This window comes from Petaurus breviceps, unplaced genomic scaffold (genome assembly GCF_028583685.1).
Source record: "Petaurus breviceps papuanus isolate PSGF00001 unplaced genomic scaffold, PetGlider_PUasm1.0 79, whole genome shotgun sequence".
NCBI lineage: Eukaryota > Metazoa > Chordata > Mammalia > Diprotodontia > Petauridae > Petaurus > Petaurus breviceps.
In genome coordinates this window covers 32,414,332-32,440,529 of record NW_027186523.1, presented here as the reverse complement: position 1 = coordinate 32,440,529, position 26,198 = coordinate 32,414,332, and the positions used below count along the sequence as shown (strand labels likewise).

General features: G+C 36.5%; 1 protein-coding gene across 1 annotated transcript in view; it reads left to right on the top strand.

The window, feature by feature from the left end:
• Nucleotides 1–20,750: 20,750 nt before the first annotated feature.
• The window catches only part of LOC138175773 (prestin-like), a 46,704-nt gene continuing 41,256 nt past the window's right edge, over nt 20,751–26,198 (top strand). The window contains exons 1-2 of the mRNA XM_069106229.1: nt 20,751–20,923; nt 24,438–24,577. Of these exons, the coding sequence (XP_068962330.1) occupies nt 20,751–20,923; nt 24,438–24,577 (313 nt within the window). The remainder of the gene's footprint in view (nt 20,924–24,437; nt 24,578–26,198) is intronic.

The following is a 26,198-nucleotide window of genomic DNA, read 5'->3' as shown; positions in this document are numbered from 1 at the left end:
TTATTAAAGTCAGATACATTTAAAATTATTACAAAAACTGTTGTACACTTGCATACCCTTAACAGTAGCTAGGCTAGCCAGATGGGATAAACCTTTGTAAAATGAAATTTGTAAAAAGATTCAAGTTTCCTCACTTCCCTGTCCTACTTGTTCACACTAAGCACTCTTTCTAATTACTACAGTGTAGATTTATATCTGAAGATTTCCTTGGGGAAAAAAAATCCTCACTAATTTGCATTAGAAACAAACTTAGGGTAAAGAATTAACAGGTAGGGTTGCTACCAACAGATCTCCTAAGTGCTTTTCTGGAAAGCATTCTGCTTATTAACACCTGAAGCCTGACTTGTGTTGGGGTTTTTTTCCCCCTGGAACTAACTACTCTGAAACTACACAGAGTTTCACGTTCCTCATTTATTTATGAACAACACTAAAACGAAACCAGGTGAAATACTAAGTGTGGCTCTTCATTCATGCTGAGAGGGCTCAATGGGTGATTCTCTGATTTAGAAAATAATCATAATTCTAGCTCTGAATTGACTTACCAATACTTTCCATGTATTGCATTTAATTCAAAATTAAATAATTGAGTATTTAATACCATCCTAAGTGCCATATATTTTTGCTCATGCCAAGTCACTTTGCAGGTATCCTCTGCACTGAGTTTCAAAAGCCTTAATATTTATTTTATAGGTTTCAAAGCAAAAAATTAAGAAAAATATTGGAACTTATACCTGACACCAATGTTGAATTATCTCTGAGTTAATAAGGAGAAACTAAACTAATGGAAAATGGGACAGAGGTGATTTTTTTCCCTTTGTTTTTTATCAGTTCTTGATGACCTTTTATTATCAACTCTGTGATTTTAGCGTCTTATTTTATCCTAATCCCACCTTTTAGAGAATGGTCTAGTGGTTTCCATCATCAAGTCTTTTCATGTATCACTTATTGGTTTTACTTTTACATCCTTTCTCTCCACCTTCTCAAACTTTAGTACAAGTACAACTGAGCCATAAGCAGGCTGAAGGATGGGTAGCAGGAGAGATACTGAAGTGACATAAAAGGCCTGAATAGTTCAAAAATTGAATAATTACTCCCTCAATAAAGTGTGTTGTTTACAAATAACTTACATACAAGCTTAATGAATGCTTTGAGGTTATTTTGTCTTTTTAGTAAATTATCCTTTAAGTATATCAAATATTAGTTCATGAGAGGCAAAGATTCATAAGAAAAGAAGAAAAGACATGTATTTGCATCTTACGTTCCTCAGGATCATATTTTATCTTCTCAATTCTGATTCCCTCTCCACTTAATTTTTATAAATTCAATTTTATTTTCATGACCACATTGTCTCCTTCCCACTTCCCTTTTCCAACATTGAGGGAAAAAGAAAGAAAGAAAGAAAGAAAACCAAAATAGAAGCCTTTAACAAAAATGTGTAGTCAAGCAAAATAAATTCCCAGATTAGTTCTGTCGAAAATGTGTGTGTTGTGGTCAGTCAATATGTTGACAATTCCTAAGTCTTTTTAAGTTGTTTATTTTTATAATATTATTGTCATTGTATAAAATGTTCTCCTGGATCTGCTCACTTTTCATTAGTTCATACATCTTCCTGTGTTTCTCAGAAGTCATTACCTTTAATATTTCCTACAGCACAATAGTATTCTATCACATTCATATACCATAACTTGTTTAGCAGTTGCCCAACTAATGAGTACCCTTTATATCCCAATATTTGGTAACCCCAGAAAAAGATGCTATAAATATTCTTGTACACATCGGTCCTTTTCCTATTTCTTTCATCTCTTTGGGGTATAGACCTAGTAATGGTATCACTGGGTCAAAGGGTATTCATAGTTTAATTGCTTTGGGGGAAAGAACAGTGGATTTAGAGGCCAACGACCTGGGTTCAAATCCCTGCTCTATTACTTTCTATCTTGGTCAAGTCACTTAACCTCTCTAGGCCTCAGTGTCCTCATCTGAAAAATGAAAGGGTTAGACCAGACTACCTCAAGATCCTTCACAATTCTAAATCTGTGACCCCATGGTTTTCTCTCTCTCTATCAAGGCAAGAGGTGTTGGGTTTTGTTGGGTTTTGTTTTTTAAATATTGAAACCATGATCCAAAGTTCTTCTGGTGTGTATTTCCAGTTTCAGTTCCTCATTGTCATCAAATCATTTGAAGTATTAACACTGTTAAATGTCTGAAAGACTAGCAAATATTCCATGGGTTAGTAAACTTAAAATTGTGAATCTATAGAATTAAACCACATATACAATCCTTTTCTTAAAAAAAAAAAATAACCGGTTTGTATAGTCAGCAGATTTTATTAAGCAATTACCATGGGCTGGTCACTATGTTTAATAGTTTAAAGCGATTAGCATTCCTTATTCTCATTTGGTCCTCACAACAATCCTGTGAGGTAACTATAATATACATTTATTATCCTCCTTTCATAGAAGAGGAAATTGAGGCTGAGGGAAATTAAGGTATTTGCCCAAGGTCACATGTCTAGTAAGTGTCTGAGATAGGATTTGAACTTGGGGTCCATCTAGCTCCAAGCTCAGGTCTTTGCAATGATGTGGTGATGAATGGGTGGGATTGATAAATGGAATGTCTTCAGGTTCTTTCAGTGGATTCTGTAGCAGAACAAAGCTATAATTTGACTTCTTTGTTCATCCTTCACAGGGGGCAGAAGAGGTCAGAGGCTCTTATCAAACTGTCTAAACTGAAGAGCCACTTTCAGACCCTTTAGTTAAATCAGTGCTGAGTCACACTGGATTCCACCATTGGGAAGCCTGCATTCCGGCTTCTACCATTTTTTCTTTTGATTTGGGTAAGTAGTAAATAAGCAATATGCTCTTTAGGCCACATCATCATTGTATTGGATCTCATCTGCCTTGAAGTAGAACCTAAAATATCCAGAAACCTGAAATAAACACTGTACTCAGTTTTTGGTTTTTTAAGAAAAGAAGTATCAGAGAGAATGACATAACCAGCTCAGCATCCTCTCACTTTCCTTCGTTTGGGTCAGGGCATGATTTAACTGGTCCTTGGGGAGAGTGAACTTTGAATGCCCTTTGTACTTATGAGGCAGATGGCAAGCTGACCAGTCACAGGAACCAGCAACCCTGTCTGATAACATAGACCACCAGTCCTAGAATGTCTTTGATATAATCTAGAGAGCAGAGACCAGGTCTGTGGCATTCTCTTTGTGCAATTCCCAGTATGGTACCAGAAGCCACTGAACATGGCACAACTCTTGATGATGATAAAGCCAGAATCTCACACAAATTATATATAAATATGTATATGATATATAATTATATAATGTATAATTGCACTATATCTCATATACTATATATTTTATATACACATATATGTGTGTATATTCATATAGGTGTGTATATACATATATGTGTGTGTGTATATAATATATATAAATATCAAATTAAGCCAGATTTTCTAAGTAACTCAGATCAAATACAATGAACACATTCTAGTCTTACATGCATGGACAGTATTAGCTTTTAACCTTAGGTATTTGAGTTTTTTATGCTGCTGCCCAAATTCTCCTGCTTTCTTGAAATTTATTGATTGCAAGAATGAATAAAAACCAACACTTTTCTAATTCTCTCACATAAGTTGTAACTCCCCTAACCAATTATTTAACATGAAAACCATTTCCAAGGCTAGAAACAGATTAACTTCCACAAAAGCCTAAATCACATTGTTGAGAATTCCATCTGGCCATCAGGGACTTTAAGCTACTATATCTATTGAAAATGATCTATGAAATTTGGCCATTTAGCTGCTTTTAACTCAGAAGTCCTAAGTAATCCACACACTACATAGCCTTGTCAATGAAGGTTTAGGACGTGCACTTATACCTAAATATTCATAGCATTCCCCATTCCCTTGATAGGATTCAAAGAGCTCATGGACAATTCTGTATTTTATCCTTCCTCTGGTTCTCTGGAAAGGTGCAGCCTCCTATCTTTTGACTTATCCCACAATACCTAGCAGAGTACTTAGCATCCATTAAATGGGGACTGACTGACCACATTAAGTATCCCCCTGCCCATTCCAGACAACTAGAAGATGATGCCCTCTCTCTGTTACACAAGCCACTGCTTAACAGCCTTTTGAAATTTTCTCCATGTGGTTTATAAGTTGTGGGGGAGGGGGAATAAGCAAGTGAGGTGAAGATGACTGCTTTGGTCACTGCTGAAATGTGAGCTTCCTCATTCAATATGAGATAAAAAATGATCCTCACACCTTATCAACAGTTGTAGACTATTGGATTACTAGAAACAGGGTAGGAAAAAGGAGGACATTGTCTATTTAATCTGCTGCTTGGATCTGCATACTCTATCCATCACTCTGTAACTTATCACTTCACATTTAAAGATTTCACATATTGGTTTGTTCATGTTCATCTGTTTCCTCCTTTCCTCCATTTCCCAAGTCATCCATGCAAAGCAAAGTACCAAGTATATGTGTCTATACATATTAGCACAAGTTGAAAGATACAAAGTAGGCCCAGGGTAAGGGTGAAAGGAGCTAGAGAACAAAAGAACAGATGCCCTTCTTCAGTCATGACCTGAACTTTAGGAGTTGGGTTGCTCTAAGAATAGAGTATCTTCAACCTGCTGTTAGAAGTCTTTGATTACTTATAGCCTGGATGCCATGAATAATTTCCCCCTCTAAAACTGCCTCGGGAGAATTTGCCTACCAGGGAGTAAATTCACCCTCCAGGCCTTTATTAAATACTAGACCTACTGCCTGCCAGTGGTTACTCTCTATTAGCTCATTTTACTTTAGTGACTTCCCCAGTTCATCATTGCCCAGAGATTTCCCCTGGATACACAGCATGTGGATAATAATTCATGTTTGCACCTTACTCCTGAGTCTTCTGGAGAACGAGCAACTCCTGTGTACTGTCTTACACCCTAAAAAGCTAAAATCAGCATATGGCGTACAACTTACTATTAAGGATAGGGATATGGACTGCACCTGTTATTTCATAATAATATTCACACAGCTGGTAAGTAGGATTTAAACTCAAGTCTTCCTAACTCCAAATCCAGCAGTCTAGTTGACTTTCCAGACCATTTCATTAGTTTTGAGAACTCTTTCTATCAATGCAGGTCAGAACCTCTGCAGTTTATAGTCTGCATTCCCTAGAGCACCAAGAGATTAAGTGACTTACTCAAGATCACACAAAGCCAACTTTCTATGCCATGCTGCCTCTTAACATATGACTAAGTTACAAATTAGCAGAATCTAAATTAATCATAAGTTACAATGGGAAAATCATTCCCTATTACCTGTATGGTATTGTGGATAGAGAGCTGGTCTCAAAGTCAAGAGAAACTTGGGTTCAAATTCTTCCTCTGATACATAATTTCTATATGAACCTGGGCAAGTCACTTAACTTCTTAATGTTCCAGGGAGCTCTCTTAATCCAATCCAATCCTATAAACATTAAGTACTTACTATGTGCCAAGCACTGTGCCAAACTGTGGAATAAAAAGACAGCCCCTGCCCTCAAGGAGTTTACAGTCTGATGGATGAAGACAAGAGGTGTCAGTCTCCTTTGCTAGAGGAAGTATTCTCACCCAGGAATTCTCTATCAGTGAGTGAAATCACAGGTTTAGTCTCTATCCCTCTTGCCTATAGTATGTAATACCTCCCCCCATTTCTGATTTTTCCAACCACACATCCAGGCTGTCTTTGTAAATGTACTACCTTGTGGTTTCTTCAGCATCTCAATTACTAAATGATTACTATTTTAGCTGACCTATCTCTCCTCTTACCCATTCACATCCACATTAAACCATCCCAGGATATATCCCCTTTTTACATCTTACTTTTCTCTTTCTTAATAAAATTCGGTGTGGCATAGTAAATAGAGAGATGACCCCAGGAGGTCTTGAAGCCAGGACCTGGCTTCAAATTCTTCAAATTCACATACTGGCTATGTGACACTGGGCAAGTCATGTTCCCTTTTTTTTTTTAATCTGAACAAGTGACCTTTCTGAATGAGCAGACAACCATAAACTATGAGAAGAGCCCTATCTAGGGAGGGCAGCTGGGATTTTGCTCAAGGGTGCTGACAACCTTTTATTGCTTGTCAGGAAGAAGCAGCTAACAGTCACTCTATGCAACTATCTAAAGACTATGTGTTCGCAGAGATGTTGACCTGCTTTCTTCACTTGGGAGTTTTCTATGCCAATGAAATGGCAGATTTCACCCCTATCTTTTGTCCCTTTCCCTCTTTAGGCCAGTTGCATCTGTCAGTAGCAAGGGAGTAATAATCATAATAGCCACACTACAAAATTGCACAGCACTCAATATGCATTATCTCATTTGATTCTCACAACAATTCTCTTATTACCCCTATTTTACAGATGAGAAAAGTGAGGCTGAGAGATTAAGTGATTTGTTTAGGGTTATAAAGCAAGATTCCAGATCTGATCTTCCTGCTTCTAAGACGAGCATTTTGTCCACTAAGCTGTGCTGTCTTTCCCTGCATAGGCTGAATCTAAAGATATTTTATTTTATTAGATGATAAACCACTAAAGTGGAACACAAATCTTAATTATTGGGATATTTACCCTTCTAAGGCTGTGGGGTCATGGAAGCTGAGTACTGAGGATCTCTGAAATATTCCTAGATAGAAAATAGATGGTGTGGCTTTTAAAGACAAGATTTTAATAGTAGAATAGCACATGAAGAGATAATGCATTTAATAAACTTGAATAATTCCTCAATGCCCCAGTTATTTTGATCTTTGGCTATCTGGTAGGTGAAGCTATAATAAAAAATTACAACATATAGTATCAAATATTAATTCCTCTGCCTGATTTTCAAGGCCATGCATAATCGTATTTCCTATCATGCCTCAATATGTGCCTTCTGCTTTTGTCAGGCTAGTCTCTCCCCCAATCTTGTCAACACACCATATTTACTTCTTCTTCTGTGAAAGGAAATGGAAATTTCTTTTCCATTTATCTTCCTTCCAGTGTGAGAAGTCTATCATTCAAAGTTAATTCAAATCCTGCAAGTCCCATGAAACTTTTCCTGGTCAAGTATGTTCTTTCTGTTAAAAAAAAATACCTGAACAAGCAACCACTCTAAATAAGCCAACATCCACCATCTTCAAGAAGTGCCATAACTAGAGAGGGCAACTGAGGCTTGCCCAAGGCTGCTGACAACAATTATATTCCTTTGTCAGGTGGAAACAGCTAAGCGTAGGCCTAGTTAACAAAAATGATGAGTTAAAACAAATAGCTAACAGATGACCTAATTTCCCCTCCTATCCACCTATGACCACTCAAGGTGGGATCATCTGTCTTCCATTCCGGTTTGTAACCATAATGTCTTCAGAAATACCCTTGTGGTATCCTATGTCCCAAGATCTCTCCCTGAGATTGTCCCTTAAAAGACTGAATTTGTCTTCATAAAGTTTTTTAAAAGGTACTTTTCATGCTGCTTGAAGACTTAATATCACTTTGTGGTATTTCCTCTAGAAAATTGCTAGTTACATAGTTCTGTCTAAGGACACTAAACTATGGTGGCAAAACTTAAAGCAAAAGTTTGACATCTTTAATGATAGAGAATCCTTGTGCTTCAGGAAAATTAGAGAAAAATGGTAAGCATTTCACAAAAATTACAGTAATTGGTATTACCTTTCCACAGTTAAAGCCAAAGTGTTTCTTATTTTCTCACTTCTACTTCTCTAGTATTAGTATAGTTTTCCTTGATAGAACTTTACATTTAATCCTCATCATCTTTGAAAACACAATCACATAAAAGTACATTAAAAGACAAAGGTATTTGATTTTGCATCCCAGTGGCTGCCATTCTCTTGCCTTCTAACTTCCTATCTTTCCTTTACCATTTTCCAATTCAGAAATTTTCTAGATTCAGCTCATGTGTTCCCATTTCACCAGTCATCTCCTGTGGTTCCTTCCTTACCTCATGACTATCACTACTACTGGGTGTGGGGGGGGGAGGTTGGAGGGGGTGATTAAGCAGCTTTTGCAACTCTATTACCATAACCCCAAACTAGGTATCTTAGGTGCAAAGGGATGTAAGTTACCAGAAACTCTGAGCTAATGAGATTTTGAATTTCCTGTCCCTGGAGTAACAGCATAATCACTATTTTAGATGGAAGGGTTTAGTGGCTGTATTTCAGGGCATCTGTGAACTTGGATGGGAGAGAATTTACATGTTTATTTTCACTTACCTCTAACCAAAATTTAGCATTTCTTTCAATTGTTTAAAAACAGTATTGTGAGAAAGGTCCATAGACTTTACCAGACTGCCAACAGGAGTACATAACCCTAAAAAGATTAAGAATCTTTACTTTAGAGGGTTGGGAAGAAGAAGCACAAACCAAGAAGGAAAAGCCGAATGGCATGTTCATTGTGGACTCTTGGATCTGGGTTCTTGGGCAGAGGGATGGGAGAAAAGAGATTAATATAAAAAAAAAACAATAGAGAGATAGAGGTAGGGAAAACATCCAACTCTCCTTTTCAATCCATCCCCCCTCCAACACCCTAAAACATCTATAGGGGCAGTTTTCAAGATTCTTATTTCAGACACAATGAAAAAACACTCTATGCCACAAAAGCTTTTCCTCCTCACTCTCTTGCCACTTTCATCTTTTTGTTATCAAATAACTATGTTTTTCATTCCCCAATTACAGATAAAAATTAAATTTCAATTCATTTCAACAAGCATCTTGAGCACTTGCGTGTACATTCCTGTACATAGTAATATGGGAACTGTGAGAGGCAACATGACTTAATGGGAAGTGAAACAATTCTTAAATCAAACCTGAGTTCAAGTTTCATCTCTTACCCATATAGGGTCTGACCCATATATATGAATAAGTCACTAAATCTCTAAGGCTCCCCAAGAAATTCCTTAAGACTGCAATTTTCATTCTTCATTGGTTAAGGGAGATCTCTATATAATGAAATCATAGATCCAATCAAAAGAAATTTACCATATAATAGGCATATTGTCAATTGTCTGCTATTCCCCCTTTGTTAGCATTTTAGCATCCAGCCATTAGAAGTATTCACTTGTATTTGTGACCAACATTAAACTAAAGTATAAGAAATAAAGGTTCTGTGAATTCTTCAATGTGTAGGACTCCAGTGGAATGTATGCCAATAAAACCAACAACTTAAATGAAATACATGAATATTTACAAAAATATAAAATACTCAGATTTAGAGAACAAGAAATTGAGAACTTAACCAATACCAGACTCAAAAATTGAACAAGCCATAGATGAACTAACAAGGGGGAGGGAGCCTAGGACTAGATGAATTAACAAATTAATTCTCTCAAATATTCAAAGAATAATTAATTCCAACATTACATAAACAGTTTCCTAAAATGGGAAAAGAGGGGATCCTGCCAAATTATTTTTATAATAACAGCTATTGTCTTGATACCTAAACTAGAAATAACAAAAAAAAAACTACTCCCAGAGTAAACTCCCAATGTGGGAGATTCTTCTGTCAATTCAGATCCACCATGACTTAGGAGATAAGTACTAGAAAAGAGAGAGACATATAGACATATATGAGAGACGTATATAGAAACATATAGAGACTATAGAGCCTGAGACCCAAAGAGGTTAAAAAACTTGCCCAAGGTCACATGGCTAGTTAAGTCTCATGGATAGGATTCAAAACCATGTTCCTGTTTCCAAGCACAGCACCCTATCTGCCACTTCTCTAACAAATGAGATAGTCATTGAAAAAAATAGTCTCCAATGTAAAAACTCTATACACACATACGTAAATTAAAAACACTGTAAATGTTTTCCCAGTTGTAAACTTTAAAGGTTAATATGCAATGTGTGAGTTACAAATGAATACTTGCCTTTCCGAATGGATCCTACCCCATGATCTCATTACAGCATGGGATTAACCTTGATTTTTTAAAGATTTTTCCACCATAACTCACTCTTATAGCATGAATCTGACAAGAAAATATCTCTCTGTTGATAGCTCAGATCAACCTTGCTAATTGTGAAGAATTTAATCATCAGAAACTTGGCTACCTGGTGATAGATTTTTTCTGCTACAAAATCTCATGTCTTGTACTATCTACTAAGACATGGAAGTATCCATATCAGTGGAAGGAATATCCATTCCAGTGAAACCATAGGTCTTCTGAAGTATTGAAGAAGGGAATGTACTAACCTAGATTTGTCTTTCTGCCTTTTCCTGTCCGGTTTTTCAAGGTTTGGGAATTAGTGGCTAACTAGATTCTCTTCTCTTGGATCAGAGGCCATAACTATGGCAACTGGTATAGCAGATAAGTTTCATATCAAAAACTGGTCATAAAAATTTAAACTTTGAAAAAGTTTTCTAGATCATCTTGTCCAATAGTTCTCAAACTTTTTGTTCTCAGGACCCCTTTATACTCTTAATTATTAAGGACCCCAAAGAGGATTTGTTTATGTAGATGGTATGTATTGATATTTGTCATATTAGACATTAAAATATCTTAGTATTGTTATGAAAATAACTTTTACCTTGAGGACACTTTGAAAGGGTTCTTCCCCAGACTGTACTTTGAAAACTGCTGAAGTCCAACCCTTTTTTTCTGGAGATGAGGAATCTTAGGCTCATAGAAATTAAGTAATTTAACCAAAGTTATAGTTAGTGCTAGAACTGGAGCTTAGAATAAGGTTTTTAATTCCTAATTGAATGCTTCTCCAACTCCTGACATTATCTCTCTTTTGATTTTTAAGTTCAAAATGTGGAGTACTTTTCATGACAATTTTAATATACAAATAACTCTTTCACTGACTCCAAAGTATATTTTAGAAAAGAAATATTTGGAGAATTTTTGCTGATTTTCATTTTTATAGTTTCATCTTGGAACATTATTGGCCCCTTAAGCCATACATGCAAAATCTGTAATAAGTTCTGTTCTCAAAATAAAGTGGTGCATGCACTATTAAGTCAAAGTTTAGCACTGTTCTTTTGCTCTTTGATACTGACAAAATAAGACTGCTTTGGATATAGATGAAAGCTAGTTTTCTAATATCTGTCCTTTTAAAATGTTTGTTCAAAATGCAAACTTAAAACCACACCAGGATTTGTCCTTATCTTTGCTTTAACTTTATGTGTGAACTTCTGACAATTGCTGATCTTTGTGTCAATTATTTACCTTATAAAATTGTGGTAATATTTTTCAATTCCATAGCATTTATTAATCTCCTACCATGTACTCTAGGGATATAAAGTCAAAAATAAAAGTATCCCTGGCCTTAGCTTTAATTCTACTAAATTAATTCCACTAAATTCTACTAAATTTTATCTGCACAGATAAAATAAGATGAAGTGTTTTCAGGAGTGAAAGAGCAATATCAATTCCCAAAGGAATCGATCCCATAGTGCTTTGCACATGTACTGAGCTCTGAAACAAGTTAGGGTGGTTAAGAAGCAAACGCAAGAAGTAACTTTATTCCAGGATTGGAGCTAGGAATGTCAAATATCAAATGTAGGTCAACTTGGGTATAACTGTATATGTAAAAGGGAGTAAAATGAAAGAAGTCTGAAAAAAATGTATGAGAGTCCTATTATGGAAAGATTTAAATGCCAGGCTACAGTTTGTATTTTTTTTTTCCCTTGAGGCTTTAAGAAACTCCTGGAGGTTTCAAGTAAGGGAGTAATGTCATTGTCCTATGTCTTACAAAGGAAAAATAATTTGGCAGCTGGATGGAGGGTAAGTGGAAAGAAAAAGAGACTGGAAACAAGGAGATGAGTTAGGAGGTTCTAGGAGAATAATATGAAGGTATTGATATAGAGTAGAAGCTCTGAGATTGGACAGGCTAAGGCATAGATGTCAAGGATAATGTGGCAGTAGAATCAAAAAGACTTGGAAAGTGATTGGATATGGAGAGTAAATGAGGGAAGGGTCAAGGATGATTTCAAAATTATGTAGTTGGGTGCTACATTCAATAGAATTTTGTTTTTCAAACATTTCAGTAGAGTCCAGCTCTCCATGACCCCATTTGGGATTTTCTTGGCAAGGATACTGGAGTGGTTTTGCCATTTCCTTCTCCAGCTCATCTTACATATGAGGAAACTGAGGGAAACAGGATTAAGTGACTTGTCCAGGGTCACACAGCTAGTAAATGCCTGAGGCCAGATTTGAACTCAGGAAGATGAGTCTTTCTGACTCGAGGCCTGGCACTCTAGCCACTACATATATTCAATAGAATATATTTTTCCAGCTCTCCTTATAATCAAACTTCATTTATTGTTCCACAAAATAGAGGTGCACAAGTGAGAATTTCTAGGCCTCAGTTTTTTCATTGGTAAAATAAAAGGAGTTGGACATCAGGGGTGGGGAACCTGTGGTCTTGAGGCTACATGTGGCTGTCTAGGTCCTCAAGTGCTTATGAAGTTTGAATTCCATCAAAGGGCACTTGAGGACCTAGAGGGCCAGGCCTTGAGGCCACAGGTTCCCCACTCCTGGAGATGATCTTTATGGAGCCTTCCAGCTCTAAGTTTCCATGATTCATGTCTCCTCTAGTATGAGAAACATTTTAAGCTCTCTCCTTTTAAGTAGCAGTAGCAGCAGTACTAATAGTTAACATTTACATAGTGCTTACTATGTGCCAGACATTGTTCTAAGTGTTTTATAATTATTTCATTTGATCCTCACAGCAACTCTGCGAGATAGGTGCTGTTATTATCCCTATTTTACAGATGGAAAAACTGAGGTAAACAGAAATGTCTGAGTTCAGATTTGAGCTCAGGTTTTCCTGAATTCAGGCCCAGTTCTCTATCCTCTGTACTACCTAGCTGCCCTAATGAAAAAAAAAAGAAGCGTTAAAACTGCTGGAACCTTTTCACTTCTTCCCTGAAATATTTAGTGATGAAAATATTGTGTACTGATGTTGGGTGTGTCTTGATTTTATATCAGAATCAGACCCGAAATTTGACTGTCTCACAAAAGTCACAATCTCCTCTAAGTTTATTTTTTTAACTACCATGGTGATATATAATTGCAGTCAGCCCCTTGAAGGCCTGTGATGAGTTAGATAACGGTCTTGTTATTCAACACCTCAAGCTCCTTAACTGCTTTGCCACCCAGCCTAGTTGATAACAGGGTACCGATAGTCTTTGGTGTTTAATTATTAAATCACTGTTGTTGAGCATGAAAATTATTCAGCAAGAACATTTCATTTCTCTCTCTTTTTTCTGTCTGTCCTCCTCCTCAGTACCAATCATTACCTTGTCCCAGTTGAAATATCTCAGAAGGAAAAGGGGAAAAAAATTTTTTTCACCTGATATACATAGTACCCTAATGCTACAAAAGACTCTAGTTCCATATCCCTTCTTTATCTAGTGATAGTAGAGATTTTAACCCTTTCTTTAAAGCCTACCTGGGGGCAAGAAAAAAAGTATGTGATCTGAGTTCATCTGAGGCTTTACCTAATTTAGACCTAGATAGAGCCTCAGTGTCGACTCAAGACTGAATTTGGTTCTTCTTTCTTTTCCAAATAGTAGAAGTCATTAGAGACCTGGGTTCAAATCCTGACTCTAGCATTTATTAGTTATGTGACCACAGGCAAATCACTTAACCCAAGTTTTCTCATCTGCAAAATGAGGAAATAAGATTTATAGTCCTACCTCAGAGTCAGTCTGAAGATTAAAGGAGAGAATGTAGGTCAAGCAGTATGCACACTATGTAAATGTCAATTATTATTGTTATCATTATTCTGTTTGAGTTCAAATACCAACTTCTCAGCTGAAACTTCTCCTGTACCCCCCACCCCACTACTCGCTTTCTCCCTCCCAAACTACTTTGTATGTAACTACTTTGTGTTTATGTGTATTGATTCTATTATTCTGTATTTTTGTATATATGTTGTTGTCTCCCTGTTCTCTCTTAAGAACAGAAATTGTTTCTTTCATGAATTTGCATGTGAATGGCACATAGAAGGCACTTAATAAATGCTTGTTGATTTGACTTCATCATGTTATGCTGCAAGCTCTGATGTGTTCCCCTTAATCAAGCACTGGACATAGAAATGTGTATAAATTTTGCATTCTCAAGAAATCCGTCTTTATCACCCAGCTGCTACCCCCTTATTCTCTGACTCTTACAGACTCTCCACATTGATTGTTAATTTATAATAGTATCCTAATACCTCTCATATTAAACTGAGATACATGCTTTCTGAGCTTCAAGGCCCATTTGTTAACCTTCCTCCCCACCCCAACACCCCACCCCACCCCAGTCTCATTATTTCTCTAATACTCCAGCCTAAGAAACTTCCTTAATCCTTCCCTTTTCCTCCATATCTTTACACATAGCATTGTCCTCATTTAGAACATAATTCTTCCTCTTTATCAATTCATTTATTTCATCTCTTTCAAAGCACTACTCAGTTCAGTTACTCCAAGAAGTCCTCCTTGAGTAAACTCATATAATCTCTCATTTAAATTTTTGTATAACTTTATTTAATAATTTTTGCTTGCTCACATGATTCTTTCCAAATGTAAGTCTGGTGTTTTCTTATGCATTTTCATATCTTCCCAATTAAGTTTTAAATTCCTTAAGTGCAGTGACTATTTTATGGGGTGAGGAGGGGTTGTTTTCAGGAGTGGAGTCAGAAAACTATAACCTGAGAGCCAAATCCTGCTTCCTATTATATGAAGCTAAGAACTGTTTTTACATTTTTAAAAAGAGTAAAACTTTCTTTTAAAATGTAAAAATCATTCTTAGCTTGAAGACAGTACAAAAAACTGGAAAAAGGATGGATTTGTCCTGCAGGCCATAGTTTGCCCTCCCCTGCTGTAGAATCTGAAGTGTCTGGGTGGCCCAGTGGATAGAGCACTGGCCTGGACTAAGGAAGACCAGAATCTCAAATCCAGCTTCAGACATTGACTTGCGGTGTGACCTTGGGCAAGTCTAAAACCTGTTTGCCTCAATCCACTGGAGAAGGACATGACAGACCACACCAGTATCTTTGCCAAGAAAACCCCACTCGAGATCATGAAGAGCTGGACCTGTCTGAAAAATGGAACAACAATATTCCAAGATCTAGAGACAAAGATTAGACGCTTTATCATAGATTAATATGGGGACAAGTGACACTGGCTGAAGCAAGCTGGGTAGCTTTTTTTAGGGATTATGAAGTCTGGATAAAGAAACTGAAAACCTTGGGGGTCCAGATAATATTTTTATGCCACTGTCAGTTAAGCATAGGAACTTCAGAAGAAAGGGGGAAATATGAACACATTATTATAGGCATGATTTGTAAGCATTTTGGAGAAGCAGCACCAGGAACCATGGAGAGACCAACATCATTTCACTTGGGTGGAAGTGGGGAGGTTTACTAGACTATCCATTCAATCAGTAAATTTTAAGTGTCTGCTATGTGTCCCTGTTCTGGGCACTGAGGATACAAAGATAAAAAAATGAAAGTTATCACTTTTAAGGAAGCTATATTCTATTGGAGGAAACATCATGAAAACATATAGTTATATGCACATACATCCAAAGCAAATATAATGTAACCTTGAGGAGAAAGTTACTAGCAGTTAGGGATGCTGAAAGATCTCATGCAGAAAAGGTGGCACTTGGGCTGAATCCTGAAGGAAACCAGGACTTCTAACTGGTGAGAGTGAGGAGGACATATAGGCATTGGGACCAGCCAGTACAAATCCGAGGGGGTGGATGAACCATGGAATATATGGAGGGGAGCAGTATATGATAAGGTGAGGTTTTGATGAGTTTTAAATGTCAGACAGAAGAGCTTATATTTGATCTAGTGATAATGGAGAGTCATTGGAATTTATTGAGAAGATCAGGGTGAGAAGTATAGCTTTATGAGGCCTATGACTTAATAAAATCACTTTGACAGCAGAGTAGAGGATAGTGAGAACAGGGGATGGGGACAGACTAAAAGATCAAGAGAATGGCAAAGATAAATTAAGTATTCTGAAATTTACATTTCAGAGTATTAGATGAAATCCCTCATGTCATCTGGTGGACATGGTTCGGGAATGTGAGCTAGCTGATAAAATGTAAATAGATCTGAAACTTGTTGAGTCAGCCCTAACTTGTCATTAAAGGGTCATTTCAACTTGGAGGTAAGTCTCAACAACATAGAGTCTATTCTTGGACCTAAACTGCTCAAAAATGTTATCAATGATTTATTTGAAGGTAATGATGACATACCTATTAGATTTCCAGGTGAAACTGGAAGGTGTAGGTAACATGTTAGACAATAGAAAAAATCAACATGACTCCCTACCGCCTCTAAGATAAAATATAAACTTCATAGCCTGTTGCTTAAGGCCCTTGGAAATCTGACTCCAATCTACTTTTTCAGCCTTATGTCACATTATTCTCTTTCATAGACACTATCCTTTACCCAAACTGGTTCCCTGATATTCTGTATCATGCTATCCCTTGTGTCTTTCTGCAGTCATACAGGCTGTCTCCCATGGCTATAATGGACTCCCTACGGAGCTCACCTGTTTGAAATCTGTCTCTCCCATGAAGCCATCCTCCAGCTAAAAATGTTCTCTCTTCCAGAAATTTTCCTAGTACAATCTGACATTCTCCTTCCTTTGTTTTGTTTGTTTTCTAAATGCTTGTTGAATAGTTAATATGGAAACATTTTTCATAATTTCCCATGTATAAATGGTGTCACAATGTTTGCCTTCTCCATGGGTGAAGGAGGAGGTGGGAGAAAAGAGAGAATAGAGAAATAAAAACAAAAAAAGAAATCTAAAAAAAATAATAAATGGGGCCGGCTAGGTGGCACAGTGAATAGAGCACTGGCCCTGGAGTCAGGAGGACCTGAGTTCATATCTGACATCAGACCCCTGACACATTTACTAGCTGTGTGACTTTGGGCAAGTCACTTAACCCCAATTGCCCTCCCAAAAAAAGCAAATAATAATAATAAATGCTTGTTAACTTGCTGGTTTTATCCCTCTTCTGTTTTGTATTATATGCATTTGTGTACTTCTTGTGTCCCTGTAGTACACCATAAGCTCCTTGAGGGCAGGGCTATGTCATTTTTCATCTTTGTATCCTCAGTGCCTGTTTAGTGCTTTACATAAAACAAATGCCCAACAAATGTTTGTCAGATTGTTTAGCTGAACTGAACAGCTATCATAGCCTCATTGGTACCATAGCCTCATTCCAGGCGTTTTCTTTGGACTTGTCGTGTAGGAGAACTTTACATTATTTGTATGCTTTTTAACATTATATGTCATTATAGAATCATTCCTATTTGAAAAGTAAGGAAATGGGATAGAAAAATAGATGCAGGGAAGATTCATCCAGGATCCATTTAGGTTGTTGCAGAAGTACTGTATTAAGTGGACTGCCTATGGTCTGAATATCTGTGCTTCACTTATTACTGAAAAGTAAATTGGGACCCAGTACAAATGTAATTTCACAATTCATGTGATTAATTAAAATATTTGAATAATGAACCAAATTCTCCCAGTGCCCAAGTTGGTTTAGCTCAGGTGTAGTTGTCTTGGAAGAAAGTATAACAAATATTATTAGATAAATTAGATAAATGAGCCTTCAGCATCAAAATTATAATCTGTAGTTTCATATATCAGGTAGAAAAATGCAAAGGAAAAAGAAAATAAAAATACACATTGACTAGAGACAGATTTAACTAAAAAGGTTGGGGGGGGGGCGATGTGGATAGGAAGATCTTGAGATTATAGTAGTCCATAATAGTTGAGACTAAATCTGACACATAAGCATACATCAATAGATCAATAGACCTAGACTCAGGAAGGCCTGAATTCAAAACTGGCCTCAGACAATAGCTATGTAACCCAGGGCAAGTCATTTAATTTGCCTCAGTTTCCACATCTGTAAAATGGGGGTAATAACAGCACCTACTTCCCAGGGTTGTTTTGAAGATAAAATGAGATATTTGTAAAGTCTTTAACACAATTTCTGGCACATAGTAGGTGCTATACACTAGCTCTTACCCAAATACCCAGTTTAAGGCCATGGGAAAATTAGAAAGGGAAAATTTCCAAAAGAATGGAATGGAAAATAGGATTTATAATGAAACATTAAAAATAAATTGGGGGGATTCACACAAATATATAAAAACAAGTCATTCTCCAATTAATAAATCATCAAAGGATATGAACAGTGAGTTCTCAAAAGAACAAATGTAAACTATTGACAATCATGTGAAATATTCTCCAAATCCCTAATAATGGAAATGAAAATTAAAACAGTTCTGAGGTTCCACCCCACACCTATCAGCTTAGCAAAGAAGGCTGAAAAAGAAAGTGATAGTTGTTGAAGGAACTGTGGAAAGACAGTCATACTAATGCACTCTGGGTCAAGCTGTGGCTTGATTAGAACCATGCTGAAAAAAGTCACTAAACTGTACATACCCTTTTATCCAGTGATACCACCAGTAGGCATATACCCCAAAGAGATCAAAGAGGGAAAGGATCCGTGTGTACAAAAATAATGATAGCAGTATTTTTGGTATCAGAAAATGGGAGACAAAGCAAGTGTCCATCCATTAGGGAATGGCTGGACAAATTATTGTATACAAGTAATGGAGTATTATTTTGCCATAAGAAATGACAGAGGGGTGACTAGGTGGTGCAGTGAATAAAGCACCAGCCCTGGAGTCAGGAGGACCTGAGTTCAAATGCAGCCTCAGACACTTAACACTTACTAGCTGTGTGACCTTGGGCAAGTCACTTAAACCCAATTACCCTGCCCTTCTCCCTCCAAAAATAAAAAATAAATTTAGCATATACTTCTAAAGATACCATTTATTGGTAAGAGAGATTCATTGTTTCCTATACAATCCTCTTTTCAATCCTTTATATATGGGAAAGTTCGTATTTGTTGTCTGTCAAGCTCATAATAAAAGAAAATTTGGAGGAAAACAAGAAATATGTATAGATAGTCATTTAGATAAGTATAAAGAATGAAACAAGAAAAGTTTCTTGCACAGAGAAAATTCATGTTATGTGAAATGTTACTAAAATATTTATACTTTCCACCATAATTGTTATGACTCTGAAAAAGCCTGAAAAGACTTAATTATCATTAGAAACAATAATAATAAATTGGTGTAATGTTAATGGGATTTAAGATCTCCCTGCCCATTAATAGACCTCACATGGAGTCCATTTAGGGAAGCTTACTTAGGGGAGGCTTGCTTATAGGAAGGCTTTCACACCTTTTGTTAATTTCTATTTAGGCACTGAGTCATAAAGGGTTGTAATGCTTCTGTCTCTGAGAAGTGTATATATATATATGTATGTATGTATATACATACATATATATATACATACATACATATATATATATATATTCTGAGTTGGTATTTTGCTTTGGGAGCTTGCTTATGAGAAGGATCTTGTGCTTCTCTAGTTGAGATTCTGAGTGTCTGTATGTTCAGAGCTCCCCAACTGCTCAGATGTAAAGGCTCTCTCGATTCAGGGATGTATGTAGTGTATAGTTGATTCAGCCAGTCAGAGCCCTGTCTTTTCCTGCTTGTATTTTCTCTGAAGTTCAGGGTGCTGACTTTTCCCCTGAACTAGTGAATGTAATTTAAAAAGATTGTTGATCCCTTGAACAGCTCTTTCCTAGTAAAGCAGATCTGAGAACCTGTACTAGCAGCCATCCTGGGTATACCAGTGTGGTTGCCACTACAATTGGGTCATTTAGTCTAAAAAAGATGAGCTAATGGGTGAAGTCTTCAGGATGTAAAGAATAGTAGTAGTTTATAGAAACCCTTTTTGTGGTGGCCAGTTGAGGTGATACCCATCAATTGGAGAATGGCTAAACAAGTTGTGGTGTGTGAATGTAATGGAATACTGTTGTGCTATAAGAAATGATGAAGAGCCAAACTTCAGAGAAACCTGGAAAGACTGTGCTGAGTGAGGGGAGCAAAACCAGGAGACATCATACATAGTAACAGTCACAGTATGGGAGGACTGACTTTGATAGGCTTAGCCCTTCTCAGCAATGCAGGGACCTAAAACAATTCCAAAGGACACATGATGGAAAATACAGCCACATGCAGAGAAAGAACTATGGAGTTGGAATGCAGAATGAAGGAGAATATTTTCTTTTTTGTTTTGTTTTATTTTGTGTTTTTTTTCTTTCTCATGGTTTTTCCAATTCTTGTAATTCTTTATGCAACATAACTAACGTGAGTGTGTTTAATAGGAATGTATGTGTAGATCCCATATCAGATTGCAAACCTTCTTGGAACAGGAGAGAGGAGGAAGGGAGAGAAAATTTAAAACTTACAGAAGTGAATATTGAAAACTAAAAATAAATAATTTAATCAAAAAAAATTTTATGAAGTAGTAATAAAGAAGATACTAACCATTTGCTTTCCTTGTCATCAAAGAAGTGGACGATTGGGAGAAGTGTGAAATAAATTTACTGAAAAGCTCCCTGACCAAAACAAAAAACCTGTTAAACACTGGAACAGGCTGCCAAGAGGGGGAAGAGGAATTACCACTTCTTGCGTGCTTTAGGAAGATGAAGCATAAATATCTTTCTTATGTTGCTGGATATATTTGTATTCAAGAGGAGTTGTCCTAGATGATATCTTAGGGTTCCTCCTAACTTTTCTAATTATGTTCACACACACCCAGTCATCTAAATTACCTTTTTTTTTTCCTTCACAGTGACATTCAAGCTAAGCTTGTCTACTACAAACAATGAATAACTTCCAGGATACCTTGGATCACACACAAGAAAATGAAATTCTTGTAGCAACCCAAACGTATTGTGTGGAGCGGCCCATCTATAGCTATCCAGCCCTACATGGGAAACTACACAAGAAGGACAAAATTTCTGACCCTATTGGAGATAAGATAAAACGGGCCTTAAGGTAGTGTGTTTGTACGCTGAGTATGGGGAAAGGTATTTTGTATAGTCTGTAATAAGCCTTTGTGAGATATAAGACCTGTGGTCTAGAGAAGCTCTGTTTGTTGAACGAAAGACAAATGAGTGGTGAATACTCATAATTTAGAAAACCATTTGTGCTATTCTTGGTAGTGCTGGATGTATGGGAATGTGAATAATGAATGGCACATAGAAACACAAGAACATAAACTGACGTTTTAGAGGTGATCCGGCCCAAGCCCATCATGGTACAGTTAGGACACTGAAGTTGGGAAGAGCTAAGTGACTCCTTTTAGCATTTTGAATAAAGATAATGGCATCTGAGGCCCTTCATAACTTCGCCCCTCCTGCCTTTCCACCCTTCTTACACCTTACTTCCCACCCTGTATTCCTCAATCCAGTGACACCAGCCTCCTTGATGTATCACAAATTAGATTCTCTATCTCTTGGCTCTGGGTATTTTCTCTAGCTTTCTCTCATTCCTGGAATGTTCTCCTTCCTCATCTCTGCCTACAGGCTTCTCTGGCTGTCCCAACTAATATCTCATCTTCTACAGGAAGCCTCTCCCAAACCCTCCTGATTCTAATGTCTTCCTTCTCATTTTTTTTCCTATTTATCCCCTATATGACTTGTTTGTGCATATTCATTTTTTGTCCCTCCATTAAATTGTGAGCATATTGAGGGCAAGGACTATCTTTTGCCTCTTTTTGTAATTCTGGTGTTTATCACAATGCCTAGAACATAGTAGGCACTTAATAATGTTTACTCACTGTCTGAGTGACAAGTGATAAGGACCAGGCCTGTGATTTCATTGTCAAAAGCAATTTCCAGATGAGGAAACTTTCTCTACCAGTGTAGGTCACCATCTTTTCTGCAAATTATGCTCTTCGAAAGTTGCCTAGAGCATTTAAAGATTAAGTCCCACAGTCATTATATGTCCGAGGCAGAACTTGAATAATCATCTTGAATATGACTGTTTATCAAGTGTTTACTGGAGGGGGTGGAGCCAAGATGGTGGAGTAAAAGCAGGAACTTGATTGAGCTTCTGATCCATCCACCTCCAATACCTGTAAAATATGACTAAACAAATGTCAAGTGCTTACTACATCTTGCCTATGTGTAAGAGTTTGTTAACAACTGGGTTCTGTACTTCTGAACTGTCAAAGTTATCTCTCCCCATCTGCTCCCTTTCTCCCTAGAATTTCCCGGCTAAGCCTGTTTTCCCATCCTTTCCCTAACTTCTTCACCCTTTGGTAGCATCCTTAGGTTTTACCAAAGAACCCTAGAAAAAAGAACCCCTAATTTTGGGAAACACTTTACCTAGGCAGTTAACAAGCCTAGAGATACTAACATAGCCTTTAGCAAATTTTGTCCTGAAAAAACTATTTACAGTATACCACAAAATGTGGTATACTATTGCTTCCTAGTTTGACTGATAATCACTGTTTACATCTTCAATTACAGACCTACATTTATTGTCAGAAAGTAGGAAAGAGTCAAGCAGGCAAGATGCAAGTTCCCTGGAATGTTTCTATTAGTTCTGAGACTTGCCTCAAATAGTACATGTTAGTACATTATTGCGAAAATAAACCCAGATAATACCAAGGAAAATAAGCAAACAAAAAGAAATAGTTCATTGCCAAAATAATAATAAATTCCAGTCTTTTACTGACACCTTATTAAAGTCAAAATCTCAGTTCCTCAAGCCCCAAATTGGTTCCAGTGGGATAACTACTAACTAATCTTCAAGCTAAGAAGACCTTTTGGTGAGAAGTAAAAGACAGGACTCAGAAAAGTTAGTTCTGATTCTGTTTTGTTACTGTCTTAATGGTCCTGCATCTCCAGGGCCCATCAGATCCCTCATTACCTCAAAAATTAGTACTGGAGAATTGTTCCTGTTCGTGTGAGTGGCAAGGAATAGAATTTTAATTGTTTTTCTTGTACATAGGAACATTTAATTAATAGAAGTGAATAATTCTAACGGATGTATCCTGTTCTAATACTTTTTAACTTCTTTAAAGAAATAGAAAAAGGATGTATAAGAAATTATGTAGCTTTTGTATTTGTAATAAAGATAGTCAGTCCTATTAGTGAAGGGATTTAGGATCCTTTTAAACTTTTATAAAGTAGACAAGCACATCCAAAATTAAAAGGAGAAATAGAAATAGGTATGATTTTTATTTTTCATGTTTCTGCTCAGTTAAATTCACAAATTCAAGTGAAGTGATAGGCAGCAGGTTATTTTAAAAGTAGCACTGTAGGAGGAGGAGGAAGACTTGGGTTCTGAGAGTGATATTGTAAAAAGTTTTTATGAAATAAAAAAATGGATCATGGGAATGATATAAAATACAAATTTTATTTGTATAATGAATCTGAATTATAAAAAGGAACATAGAGAAAAAAGGAAAAATAATTAAAAACATGCACTTTTTAGAGATTCCTGACCATTTAGCTTCACAATAATTATAGGGTCAGATACAAGGTGTTAAAAACATGAAAAAGAAACAGATTAAAAATATACATTGGCTAGACACAAATACAGCACAAAAAGGTGGGAATGGAGATAAGGTCAGACTTATTAATTGTATGATTTTGGATAAGTCATTTTACCTTGGTGCTCCTTAGTTATCTCATTTGTAAGATGAAGATAATAAATGTCCTACTGTCCTAGATCAGATGATCTCTCTTGAGTTGTTTTACAGCTCAGAGATCTAGGATTCTAGGTTAGCGGTTTTTTCCAGAATACCCTTTATTTAATTCATAGATACAGTTAACCACTAGAGGGCACACTGCACAAAACGCAATTCACAGAACAATCAAAATGTCATGCCTTTTCTATATACCAATAATATCAACACATTGACAAAATGGTACCTGGATTTTAAGTCTTATAGTGGTGGTAACAGATGCACACTGGTCCCTACACATTCTTCTACTTGATTCCTTTTAGGGCCAATTGCAATCTTGACTTAAAAAGAGCAAGTCTCATATCTACTTGACAAATTCACCTAGGATGCATTCTGCGTAGGACAATAGATTAGGTTTCCTTCTCTTACACCTTAAACAACCTCTTTTAGTCTTGTGTCCTCATTTCATGTTACCAAACTGTCTTGGACATGCTTTTCTACCTTCCCTCCTGAATGGAAAAATATGCAGCATGTGCGTCTTCAGCTTAGCTTATTCAAGACTTGAGTTTAGTTTACCAGGCTTCTCTTATGATATTTCTCATTGGCTTCTGAATGAAACCTTTTACTCTTTTTCAGAGTCAGCTACAGATCTTTGATTATAGCATTAATTCAGCTTCCGTCATAAAGAAAATGGATCTAAAAGACAAATCTTTCAGTTCTCTAACTTGTTAAGGATGGGAATGTTATCCAGAGCCCAAGTTATGTGATGATTTTATTGTAAAAGAATAATTACAGAGCAGGAAATGCCTGCTATTGTGAATTTTAAGTTATATATCACTAATTTGTCTTTTGTCTCTCTCTTGTCTTTTCCAGCTGTACTCCTAAGAAAATAAGGAATATTATCTATATGTTCTTGCCCATATGTAAGTGGTTGCCAGCTTATAAGCCAAGGGAATATGTGTTTGGGGACTTTGTCTCAGGTATAAGTACAGGAGTGTTACATCTTCCTCAAGGTTAGTAAAACACAATCCATGTTTATTCTGCTATCTCAAATAACTGCCTGCTTTTAAAATACATGACTTCCTTCTTTTTGTATGTTCCATTAGAATTTTTAGTCATGCATAAACCGTATTTTGTACCACTCTCATGACTTTTTTTAACTACCCCTAAAAACTTTTTTGAAAATCACTCTGTGAAAAAAGAACAGCGAAGATGGAACATGACATAGTAGCTAGGGAGGCAACCTCAGAATCAAAGATGAATAAATGAAAAGGCATTTTCTAGACACTTAACGCGTGCAAAACACTAGACTCATTGTTGGGGATACAAATGAAAAAGGTAGCCTCTACCCTCAGTGTATTGAAAGGGGAGACAACACACATGTGATGTTTCAACTGCAAATCAGATGGAAAGGACCATTGTGGTCCTTGGGGCTCCATGGCATGGCACATGGTAATATAGCTTCTTTTCTGTTGTTTCCATTGATAAAAACATATGCATTTCTGATGGTTAACAATTTGACAATGACAATGACTTTGGCAATGAGAACTTTGTTTTCTGGCTCTTCAGTCATCTTCAATAGCATGCTTTCTGAGAAAATAAGGGCTATAGCACCTGCTGAGGAAGTTGGCGGAACTGTGTCGCCAGTTGCCTCAGCATGTACCTCATTCATAGATAGATAAATAGATAAATGTGTATGTATGTGTGTATATATGTATGTATATGCATATGGATGTTTTGTGTATGCATATATCCAGGTATGTATGTACTCACATGTGTGTATAAATACATACATATATAAATGTCTACACTGCCTTTGTGACCCTGGGCAAGTCACAAAACTACTCTTTATGGGATCATGACTTGAAAAGTCTCACATCTACATTGTTAGAAGGAGCTTCCTCACTGAAGACTCTACACATCTATGAAGTTGTGGGAGGTTAAAAAAGCATATTTAAAAGAAAAATATATATTCTAACTACAGCTATATAGACAATGTTAACTACAGCTGTATAAAGATAATACTAACTATAGCTACGTAAAGAGAATATTAACAGTAGAAAATTTATGTCAAATATATATGATGACCCTGACAAAGTTAATATACATCTTTTATTCCTTTTAACAATTGACAAGATAACTGGCCATGTAACCTTGAGCAAGTTACTTAACCCCGATTGCTTTAAAAAAAAAACAACACAATTGACAAGAAACAGAAGTGTATGGTTATATACAGTAATGTACAATCACTTTGGGGTTTTGTTTTAGGTTTCCTTTCTTTTATTCTTGTTTATATATCTGAATACATGTAACTGCTGATATAAGTGAAGGTAAAATTTATAGTATTTAAAAAAAAAACAACTAATCCTCCCAAAGTTACAAGATAGTAGGAAATGGGGAAATGGTATTTGGTAATATTGATTCCATAGCGATAAAACTTGACAGGTAGACCCAGGTCTTACCCAGAGCTATACCAAGGCATTCTATCACCTGATACCTGTTGAGTACTTGCTATACATAGGGATGTACTTTGAGAGGTCTTTGAGATTTTGGTTGTTTTCTTTTTTCCCAACTCTTTAATGCAAATTATATTTTAAAAAATCTAACAGGGCAACTAGGTGGCACAGTGAATAG